This window comes from Pocillopora verrucosa, chromosome 11 (assembly GCF_036669915.1).
Source record: "Pocillopora verrucosa isolate sample1 chromosome 11, ASM3666991v2, whole genome shotgun sequence".
In the NCBI taxonomy this organism is placed as follows: domain Eukaryota; kingdom Metazoa; phylum Cnidaria; class Anthozoa; order Scleractinia; family Pocilloporidae; genus Pocillopora; species Pocillopora verrucosa.
In genome coordinates, this window is record NC_089322.1 from 12,255,562 (window position 1) to 12,267,177 (window position 11,616).

Here is an 11,616-nt window from a genome sequence, read left to right on the forward strand (position 1 = left end):
AGAACGTCACATCAAGAGACAGCTGTTATCTTCCTTGGCACCTTTTAAGAACTTGTCGTTTCTTGGGCTTATTGTTCCTAAATCAGGTCGTTTTCTTTGTGTCATCCGATTGAACGACACGAGGAACTAGGGACGAACTTAAGGAGTAGATGAGCAACATGGGGAATTAGGAAGGGAATCGAGTTCGTCTAAACTTGCCTCCGTGCTCGATTCAAGATGGGAAATGGCCGTGCTGAGAAGTTCCTTCACTTCCACTTAAGGGAATTTACTGCTCGCTGATCTTTCGGTAAGCAACGGAAATACGAGCTCCTCGGAGTCTTGACTGACTCTTATAGTGGGCGCCAAAGATAAATATATTTCCACGCCCTCGGACCTCAAAGTCCTCAATGTGGTGGAGTTCACCAGATTTTACGATAAACATAAATCCCGTTCGTCGGGAATTTGTTTTCTTGCGAAGGAAGACCAGTAACTAGAACCGACCGTGGACACAACGTTAGGAGTTCGACGTCGGGGAATCCTGTCTCATCTCCAGAACTCCAAACGATGATTTGACGGGCTGAAGTTCCCGCGCGGCGACACTTTGGATTTCGTCGGGAAATATCTTAAATACATCGCGTATGAAAAATTACACAGAGGGACTCCACATACCTCTTTCAAAAGTAGATACCAATGCTTGGAAGGATCAAGTATGGCACTTGTAACCTTGTAAAAACTCTGAGCGGTAAAGTCAACCGGGGGCCAGCGCACGTCGACAATCCGACTGCCTCCATGAATCACTTCCAATGATTTAGAAATCGAAAAAATTGATGCTTTTCGATTTTGAAAACTTCGCCGAGGTTTAATATTAAAATATTAGTAAGAGTTTAACCACGATAGGTGGCTTAGTCGTGAGATCGCCCCGGCTTGTACGAAAACAATAACTTTGTAATGATCAGGAAAGCGTGAACATTGATCGATGCACCAAGTGGCGTGAAAATAACGTTTGTTGCTGTTATGTGGCAAACTAAGCGAAAGAATACATAAATAATTGAAACAGAGACTTTTATAAATACGGCGCCCAGCAGGCATTGCCTCTTCTGTGAAAAGGGAAGGTCTTAACAAGACTACATGCTTAGAAACGTCATAATAATGATGAAAAAGGCCGTATCAGAAAGAACGTAGTTTTTTATTGAGCATTACGCATAGCAAATTTCCTAATGTTTCATTACTTCGATTTTCATTGTTAATAAATGACCCCATGTTAACTCGCACGCAATCGCGTATCTCTCGCGGATTCCTGTGCGCCAAGTCTGGTAATTACATTGTGGTGTATTTATATGATGACCCTTCTTCCCCAACCCTCGGCATCAGTTTACGATGCCTGCTGCGAACTCTTTTGTTGAGCAAAGCTCGTCATGTGGCAAACTAATTCAAACGATCATGATAGTCTATGATAGTTTCAAACTATCAAAAACGTTTGATCACGAACTATCATGCACTATCCTCAACTATCATCAACGATAATGCAGTTTGGACATGTTCAAATTCGAGATGGAAGTTGATGATAGTTTCAGCCGTTTGAGCGAGCAAATCATAGTAAATAGTTTTTTTCGGCCAGCAGTTTTGCCAAAAACGGGTTCTAACAGTAAAAAGTAGCTGCCAAATTTTCTCAGAATGTCTCTGTGCATTCTAATCATCTGCAGGCTTCAGTGTCTTTAACTCGCAACTTCTTAACTTAAATTTGCGCACTATATTGGTCTTCAATTACGCGATCTCATTCCGTGATTTTCTCAACCATCATCAAAACCATCAAGAACCGTTTGAAACGGGCTTAGACCTAGAGAGACTGCGTCTTAATCTTTTGCGAATGACACTGTGCAGTCATTTTTTCTTCAGAGATCACGTCTGTTACCCGATTAATTCGAAGAACAGGCATTCGGTTATATTTACCCCTGGATATGTTGTTTCCATCCAGGAGTATTAAATGCAGGGAAACGCTATGCAAATTCCGTGGCGTTAAAACTTCCATGGCAGTCTGGAAAAACCCTTTAAAATTAGCTATGCTACTTTAGGGAAGGGCATTAGGGAAGGTAAAAAGCATTTTAAACTTTTAGAATGAAATAAAGCATTTTGTTGTTCTCCTTTGTCTTTTATAATTATAATAAAACGTTGTTTTGAAGTTGTCAAGTCAAAGACAAATTGGTAGGCCATAGGTATTAATGCTGGCCTTTGAATATTTTAGGATATCATTCTCTCTCGAATCGTCTCTATTGTCATTAAAACCGTCGGTATACGGATATCTAAATTCATCGCCTGCGAGCAGGCACTTATTTTTAGTAGCGCTACAGGCTGCGCGTTTTTCCACCCTTGGAATATTTGAGACGAGTCGAGGAGAGGTTCCACAGGGACGTGGCACTAGTAATCAGTGCTTGACCTATTGCAGACCTCTCGCTGGCTCGCGCTGCTCAAAGCCTCGTAGTTTCCCACGGAAAACTTAAATATCCACACTCCATTCCCAGTAGGTAACTTCAGCCGCATTTTTATTACTTTCATCATAATTATATGCAGCGTCTCTCTTAATTATATGCATTCTTGTCTCACTTCCATTCTCTCGAAATGATAAATTTCCAGTTAGAGTAATTAACGCTTACCAACAATTTTCACTTGAATCTTACGAATCCACGCTCCTTCCACAGTAAGCAACTCACAGCTAAATTCCCCGTTACTTTCATCATATGCAGCAGTCACACTGAAGATAACCAAAGTGAGTCGTTGGGAAATCCAAGTGAAATTGAACTTATCCTCAAAGGCAGGCGCCACCTTTGCACCTGATCCTCCCGGTCCACTTAATGCGAGACTTTCAGCGTTAAACTTTACATTCACCGCAAAAAGAGTCACTGACGTCAAACTGAAGTTCCAGCTTAGAGATGCAGGATATCCTTCAAAAAGCTTTACCTTTGCTGGAGTTGGGTCATCGCCTGCACTCGATACTGTCTTAACCGGTAGAGGTTCATACCATGTGACACTTCCACAGTCTGAAATCGAAGATTATTCACACCTACATTGAGTATTGCTTGAATGGAAAGTTATTTGCTTAAAAGAGAGTGATTCCACCATAAACAGAGGGCTTTTTCACTATCCAGTATAGTTCATCTCCTGCAGCTGCACCAATACTATCTTTAGAGGTAGAGGTTCATTCTATGTAACAATTTCGCCGTTTTAAACTGAATATTTTTGGTCGTTAAAGGAAAGGATCGATCACATGTTATTTGAGCGCAAACTGAAAACAGCTGAATCCAGGTTGTTTTGTTTTTTCAGTCACGTTGCGGAAATGCAAGGGACATATGAGCTAATGCACAATGGCTATCGCACTGAGGGGAAAGCAATTTTGTCTGAAATCATATGCGCGCTTGATGCTTTTCAATTGCGAACGAGCTCGCCGCGTCAGCTTGATTTGAAATCGCAAGTTTCACGTCAGACCAAAATTGCACGACACGAAGTTCAATTGCCATTTTGTTATACATTTCTTTGGAATCGCAAAATTCAGTCGCCCAGATACAAATAGTTCCAAAAGTTGTCTTCCATTTTCCTGCAATTTGATTTGTTTCCTAACACAAGCCTTGAAGTATGATTGTTTGCTGTGGTTTAGTAAAGCTGTCTCACTGGCTGGGGAAGAGATACGATCTAGAGCACCAAATGGTGCGATTCGCGAGTAAATCGCACCGATGAGAGCCAATCAGATTGCAAGGATCTCCAGTGATTTCAAAATGTATGTAATAAAAAGTGAAAGTTCTGATAAATTGTTGTTAAAAAGCGACAACGAAAAATCGTATAGATTTATCAATTTCGCACTCAATCAGGCAGACTCAATCAACTGCCCTTTCAGCAGCAGGTTTGCTAAGGTTTCAAGGTTTTCTAAGGTTTTTAAAGCCAGGAGAATTCGGCATTGGTGTTACCAACACCAATGCTAAAAACCCAGTTGGGAATAGACTCTAAATTAGCAGTGACTTTAATCTACCTCGCCATTTTAGTTAAAATATCCTGTTGTAACTTGTTATTGTGCATGCAAGAAGTTCCTAATTTGTAATCAACTTTAAAGATCCTAGATGAATGATTAAACAACAACAAAAGGCTAAGAGAACAACCCTTACTAGGACATGGCCAAAAAATGCTTCTCGTTAAAGACACGTGACCTATCGTTACAATTTCGGGATCATATCAAGCTTAGAGAAGTGATTATACAGCTAACCGTCGTCATTTTTTCGAACACCCGAGTTACAGATACAGCAGAGATCACCGAGATCCCTACATCCCTGCTTAACCTCTTCGAATCATTTGGGGTTACGGCTGCGAAAGATCAATTAATGTTTTGTCCCTTACTACAGAAGATGACCGAAAAAGTTGCGGCCAAGGCCAAAAATCTTTCTGTCCGGATTTTTGTCGAAACTTCTCGAAATAATTTGACATAAGCTAATGATTTCTTCTGTTTACATGTTTAAAGAATAGTTCTGATAAGAATAGCATTGATGGTTTCTGCAGTGGGAGATCTCAATATGGGGAAATTTAGGATTCATCAAGGACCCATTCATGAGTGAGAAAGGCAAACTAAAGCACGCTTTCGAGTTTAGAGAAGAGCATGTACGAGAGTTCTCAATTTTAATCGATTTCTCTGCTGCAATAGCACGACTTGAATATCTTTAATATCCCTATTCAAGCTCTTAGGTTAGTGGTAGGGTTTTAGTTATACCCAAACAAACTCAAGAACATTAAAGATTGATTGTCCGGGAGGTTTAATTATCGAGACATCATTTGGTTGAAGCGCTTTTCATCATGCTTTGATTCTATAACTAGCGGTTGTTTCAAAAATAGCTGAAGTGGAAGAGAAACAACCGCACTTAACGAATGTATTGTAATGATGACCAACAGATCCAACGACCCTCTAGTGAGGAAAAAAGCTTCTCGCGTTGGAGGCAAGTGTTCCTTTCTCATGCTGGACTAGTGTATAGAGAATGTCTGAGTAAACTTAAATTTCTGTTTACTTGACAATGTGAGACAAGAGAAGCAGATCTTGAGTCATATAATCGGAGGCACTGGTGCAGAACGATTGGGCGTCCGTATAATGATTACTCAACGAAAATAACGATTTATCTAAATATATCGTTATTTAAATATATCGTTATTTTATATCATATAAATATATGTAAATAAATATTCTTCTCAGCGATCGTTGTTAATATGATGATCGGCTGCAATCGACAGCCTCTCTGGCTTCCGACAGCAAACATAATTAATTATAAAGCGTAATGATAGGCGAACTTATGTAAATTTGGACGACAGGCCTCTTGATAGTTTCTGTTTGCGCACACAGCTGAATGCCAAAGCATTCGATAGCTGCAACGGTTCCCGACTACTTTGTTATTTGGTTGCGCCTTATCTCTCGAAAGAGCCGTGATCTTTTAAAAGGCGTCTGTGTCTTTGGATTAGCCATACGCTGGATGAGGATCGATCTATCTTTGAACTGACACATCTCTAATTTAGCACTTACACAGTTAACATAATTTAATCTTGTCGGACAGTCACTTACCTGAGTATTGGATCACAGAAAGATAGATCAGGAAATGTGAAACGATAAATAGTCTCATCTCAGCTAAGACAATACCCAATCCGCCTGAAAAGGTAAGGAGTTTCAGTGTCTATGTTGTAAATCCTGTCGCCAAACTTTTTTTCCTCTTTTGTAACAAAGCATAGTTTACGTAACGAGTGCTACCCACAATTCCTTTAGCACTACCTTCTGTTGACTGTTCCAACGATTGATAATCAACTACACCCTGAAGAAGGGCTAACGCTCGAAAGGCATGCTTAGAAACTCTTTACAGTGGTCAGTTTATAATTATTTCAAATGATCTTGTGTTACCCTATAATGTGTTCATTGTCTCTGAACTTACTTGATTACCGCTAGGAGAAAGATTTTGGAATCACGAGCTTTCCAGAGTAAACAAGATGAGGTGTTCCGTGCAGCTTAGGAAGCAGATGCCTCTAAAGTATGAGTGTTTAAACGGTTTTACAGTCAAGTCGGCTGAGAGTCATCTCGCCCGAAGTCATGTCGCCCGAAACCTAAGTCATGTTGCCCGAAATTTTAGTTATGTCGCCCGAAAAAAAAGTCAAGTCGAAGAAACAAATACTAAAAAGATCAGAATTTCAGACTGTTAATAGGCAATAAAGTGGAGAAATTTTTATCACTAAAGTGCTCTTTGTTTCCGACAACACCAGAAGATTCTTAAAGCGTTGTTCGTTCCTAAAAACAAAAGGAAATGTTTTTCGTTTCCAGCAACAAAATGCAGCGCTGTTCGTTTAGTATGTTATCGTTTCTTACTCACGGACGTTTCGTAAGCTTGAGAAACTTTTTCTTGGTTTCTAACAATACCGTGAAGACTTTGACCACACAGAAATCGATCGTATGCTCGGAATTGAAATATGTTTGAGTAACGATTCTAAAAGCGTTGTTCGTTTCTAACAACGAAGGGAAGCGTTCTCTGTTTCTGACAAAAAAATGAAGCGTTGTTCGTTTGGTATGTACTCGTTTCTTACTCACAACAGAGGGAAGCGTTGTTCGTTTCTATAACAACAAATGCACGGATACAGCGTAAACGAATGTCGATTGTCACGTTCGACAAGTCGGTAAAAGGTAAAGTGAGTAACATACAAATAAAATTAACCTGTTGCCTTGCGTAAGGTAAGTGTGATTTTTTTAAGATAACAGTCTATTGTTTATGCTTGTGACTTTTTTCGGCAGATCTCCGGTGTAATAGCCACAGCTGACGTCATGAATCGCTTACTATCGGATTTCGCATAAATCTAACACTGAGTCACGGTAATTGTGTAGTTCTCGGTAGTTCTCTGGTTCTTGTGGTTCTTGTACTATCGGACTTCACATAATTTAACTCTTAGTAACGGTAATTGTGTATTTCTGGTTCTTGTGGTTCTCGTGGTTTCCTTGGTTTTCTTGGTTCTCGTGGTCCTCGTGGTTTCCTTGGTTTTCTTGGTTCTCGTGGTCCTCGTGGTTCTCGTGGTCCTCGTGGTTCTCGTGGTCCTCGTGGTTCTCTTAGTTCTTCTGGTTCTTTTGGTTCCACGTTTTTTTTTCATTTCCGGTTCAAGAGGAAGTAAAAAGCCAGATGGTGCGGGCTCACATATTCCTTCGCCAGCTGTATTTCCCATTAGTCAGAGATTGGTTGTGTCGAACGGTTTGATAAATTCGTAGTTTTATCACAAGAAATGAGGTGTTTTACGAAAGTTGTGTATCTTTTTCTGAATCGAATGCGAATTTAATATGGTGGCAACATGGTGTGGTTATCGGGAGTGATCAGAGAAGGCCAACATCCAGTAACCCTGAAGATTATGTAGTACATGATATCATACTATGGGATCCATTTTAAGTGTTTTTTCGAAAATTACCTCGTGTTATAAACAAGCACAAAATAACACTAGCCCGCAGGGATATATTTGAAAATTTTCTGAGTGCTTATTATTCTCCAGATTGTACAAGAAAATCACCTGAGCCCAGTTGTTCAAAGGCCGATTAGTGCTAGCCCAGGGTTAAATTTTAATGCAGGTTTCTATATTTCTTTTTTCCAAAGCCTTTTAGAGAAATTTTTCCCTATTCTTTTTCGAACATCCATTGATCAAATTACAAGCAAAAAGCTTTGAACTGAATTTTCTTTTACAGCTTTCAGACCTGAAATCAAATTCCATGCTAACCATGGGTTATCTTAACCCAGATTTGAACAACCTGGGCCAGATGATTTGTCAATGATAGGGTGGAACCTTCATTAAGAGGGCACCCCCAGGACTGTGAAGTGTCCCATAAATATACCTGTGTTCCTTGAATAGAGGGTGGGTGGAGTTTTGTTTATAATTAACCACTTGAACAAAAATACCTGTTTTATTCCCTTCAAAGCAGCCATCTATTAAAGCAACCAAAAATGCATGACGTAAGCTTTCGATAGCAACCTTGGACTTTTTTAAATTGTGATTTGACTTGCTACTTGTAGACAACTGCAATAACCTGTCAATAAGTGCAGAATTAATGTACAGTAAAAATACAAAGTATGTTCATATTTATTTTGAAAGGCATGCAGAAACTGGAACAACTCAGTGTCTTTGGTGGCATTTTAATCATTAGCAGCTTAGTAGTTGTCCCCTTAATGGGGGTTGAAACAGCACTTGCAGCACTCAAAGTGTCCCAATCTCCTTATAGAGGTGTATCCGAGCATTTTACCGGGACCAGGAAAAGCATCTCCTTGTGGAGGTGTGCCATGCCCAAAGTGGAGGTTCCATAGCACACATGATGCACAACATTTTTAAATTCAACTTTGTGTCTATTTCAATTTTTGGCACTCAATTCAAATTTCAGAACTGTTTGGGATTTTTGACATGGTAAAAGTCAATCAGCAGGCATAAATGTTTGTTGACTTAGTGTGGTATACATTATAGTTGTTTATTTTTTCCTTATCAAATTTAAGTATGATAATGCATGATATATCAATATGTTGCAATTTCTATGCAACACGAATTTAAATGTAATTGGAATGATTGTCCTGTAAATGGGCATGCAGGCATATTACGACAGCAATGAATCACTTTTCTGTGTGACTTTTGTATAAAATTCTAAAAATTGAATTAGAATTTCATATTTGCTTTTTCCCTTATGAAATCACTCTATTCAAACATGTCCATAGTTTGAATCAAGGGTATTGTTTCATTGTTTGGTTGTATAATGCATAATACCTGTAGCATTTTAACTGTAACTTAAATAAACATCTTTATCAATTATGCTTGTTTCAATTTTAGCAAAGATTCGATTTAACAACCAGAACTGTATAAATAGGATCTGTAATGAATAACATGTTAAGTGTCAGGTAACTGCATTGTATTATTCAAACATATTTTAAGACTGTAACATTTTATAACAAATATTGTTTTTTCGGTATTCAACTATTTTCTTTTAAGTAAATGTCTCTTTACTTTCTTTCTCTAAAATGTCTCTATTTTTAGGTATTTATAATTTCTCAGTTTCTATTCAAAGGTAGTTTGTAATTTCTTTCAATTAAATGTCTCAATTTACAGGTATTAATATTTTCTCTCAAGTGAATGCGTAGTTCCAGAATATAATTATCTATATCCCCAGCCCGAAAGGTATCTTCCCTATAACCCCACCAACCCTCCAGAAATTCCAATTTAGCTTCATACATTGCTTTGAAATTTTGGGTCTCTCAGACCCTACCCTCTTGTCCTGGAATTTCTAAACCCCATCTGTGGGGGTAGTATGGATATTTTCTAGACCTACACAATGTCTTCCATAATTTCTCTTAAATAAATGTCTATTTAACAGTATTCTCAATTTCCCTCAGATAAATATCAATTGAAAGGTACATGTATTCTCAATTTCTCTCAATTAAATCTCTATTAAAGTTGTTCATGATAATTTCATGTAACAGTATTGTTTTAACATTCTTTTCAGCTAAAGCAGTGGTGGCAATGTTTCTCTCTCTCTAAAGGCATTGAGTCCAGCTTGAAATGGATGACCCTCTGACATTGTGAAGATATTGCTTGCAGCAGTAAGCCTGTCATCATCCCTCGGGAATGTTGTTCTGTAGTCTTGTGCAGAGATGTCATATTTGGTCAGTTTCTGCTGAAGGTCATCAATGGGCAGCATTTTATAAAAAAATTTCAGTTTGTTAATGACTTTAAATATGCCAAGACCAGCAGCTGCCAGATCTTGCATGGACTTTTGGACCAGATTGACATTTGGATGGCAGTGCAAGGAAAAGCTTGTGTTGATGCGGCAGGCAGTTGTGCATGGCCCTTTCATTGTTAAGATTCTAAGGGTAATAACCTCATTTGCCACACCCACGTTTATCACCTTAGCAGAGCCATTAATTTTGCTGGCCTACAATAAAGGTAAATTTAGAAACACTATAAGTTGAAATTATTTTACTTTGAGTTGGAGTTTATATTTTCATGGTCTGGTAAATGGCAAATACCTTTTCTTTCTTAATTCATACGTGTAAATGCACAAGGGCACTCAGGGAGGTTTAAAAAATGAATTTCTTTTTTAAGTTTTGACACCTTGGAGGACTGGGCACACATAAAAATTTCTACAAAAATGGAGTAATTCTGGTCGCATGAATGTTGGCTTCCTTGTTCCATAACCAAGAGTTTGATACAATGTTAGCACAGGAGAAGTTTTCATTCTTATTCTTAAATTGTAAGTACAGTATTGAACTTGCTATTATTGATGTTGTCACAGTTGTAAACCTGGTCCTTTCAAATGCCAAAATTAATACCCCAAAAAAAGAGTGTGTGGTTCTAGAAATGTTTCTTCCCCTCCTCCCCAGAAGACTTTTTTGGGTATGAAAACTACTGGAAAGAAAACAGTTTTATAACCGATAAGAGCAAGCAAAGAAACTAGTCATACAAGTACATGTGCAATATTTTACTACTCACAGTGTGCGAAATTCCCTTGTAAATCTCGAGGCTTTGGACAAGAGCGATTGCCATGTTTAGTGTTTCCAAGGCAATTTTATGACTTGTTACCCCTGTCTCCAAATTTATGGCTGTCCTCAGGTGATCATATAGTACATGCATGCTAAGAGCAAGGCGGAGGACGTGTTTGTTTCGCTTAGAATTGTTGCAGTTGGCTTCCTTTCCTTCCTTCCACGCTGGCCCCTTGTGTGCTTGGCAACTTATCTTGAGGCTTAGCGAATCTGAGGAAAGCCTCACGGGCACTTGCACTCAGGGAGTACTTCTGTTGGAACATTGTTATGTTCTACGTAAATTTGCTCAAGCACTATTGAGACTGGATAGGATAATTATCCAGCTCTTCGCAATGCTGGGCCATTACCTCCGAGTCTTTCTCCTCCTTTTTGTGGTAGAAAAGAAGCACTCGCTCGGCCAGGCCATTTTCGGCAGACAACATCTTCGGGCAAACCGTTTCGAGGAACTGCTTTGGGGTAGTGAACGCAAGGAACGAGACTCGTGCCGACGGGACCCCTGTACGCTTACCCTTGTTGCTCTTCAGCACGTACCAGCAATCGCCGTCGTAACACTTGCATAGCCGTTCCATGGTCAGATTCGCTTGAGGACCTTTCGATAAACTCGTAATCCTCGTTAGAAATGAGTGGGCCTCGTCGATACAGATGATAGGGTTGGTATTGCCCGTAGTGAAGTGGTTGAACAGGCCATTACTCGATGCGTCATCGATAACGAAGGTTTTTGTTTATTTTAGGCCCGAAATGTTCCACGATAGGATCGATACATCCTAAATGGCACACAGGTGTTTTCCCAGAACCTGAAGGGGGAGACCACAACAACGAAAAGATTCCCCACTTCTTCATGCGTGGAGAAGACCTGTAGTGAGCTCTTTCCAATCAGCGCGCTAGTTGAAGTCAATACACTCAACAGAACCATCTCCCGAGTTGTTCCATGGCGACGCGCGAGTACGTTAAGCCAGTCTTTCACTGCTGCTGGCACAGTCTCTTTGAAAGGCAGGGATACGTCCGCCAATTTAGCTTCCAAATCGTAAATAGTGCGGAGCTCGCTATTCTCGCTCTCGCCATCTATTGATTGGAGGTTGCTATT

At 39.5% G+C, this 11,616-nt stretch overlaps 1 protein-coding gene across 1 annotated transcript in view; it reads right to left on the reverse strand.

Annotated features, from left to right (window-relative positions):
• Window positions 1-2,238: 2,238 nt before the first annotated feature.
• Window positions 2,239-11,616, reverse strand: part of LOC136284295 (uncharacterized) — an 11,149-nt gene continuing 1,771 nt past the window's right edge. The window contains exons 3-4 of the mRNA XM_066174314.1: window positions 5,564-5,647; window positions 2,239-3,014 (exon numbers count right to left, since the gene is read on the reverse strand). Coding sequence (XP_066030411.1) covers window positions 2,620-3,014; window positions 5,564-5,647 — 479 coding nt within the window. The 3' untranslated portion in view covers window positions 2,239-2,619. The remainder of the gene's footprint in view (window positions 3,015-5,563; window positions 5,648-11,616) is intronic.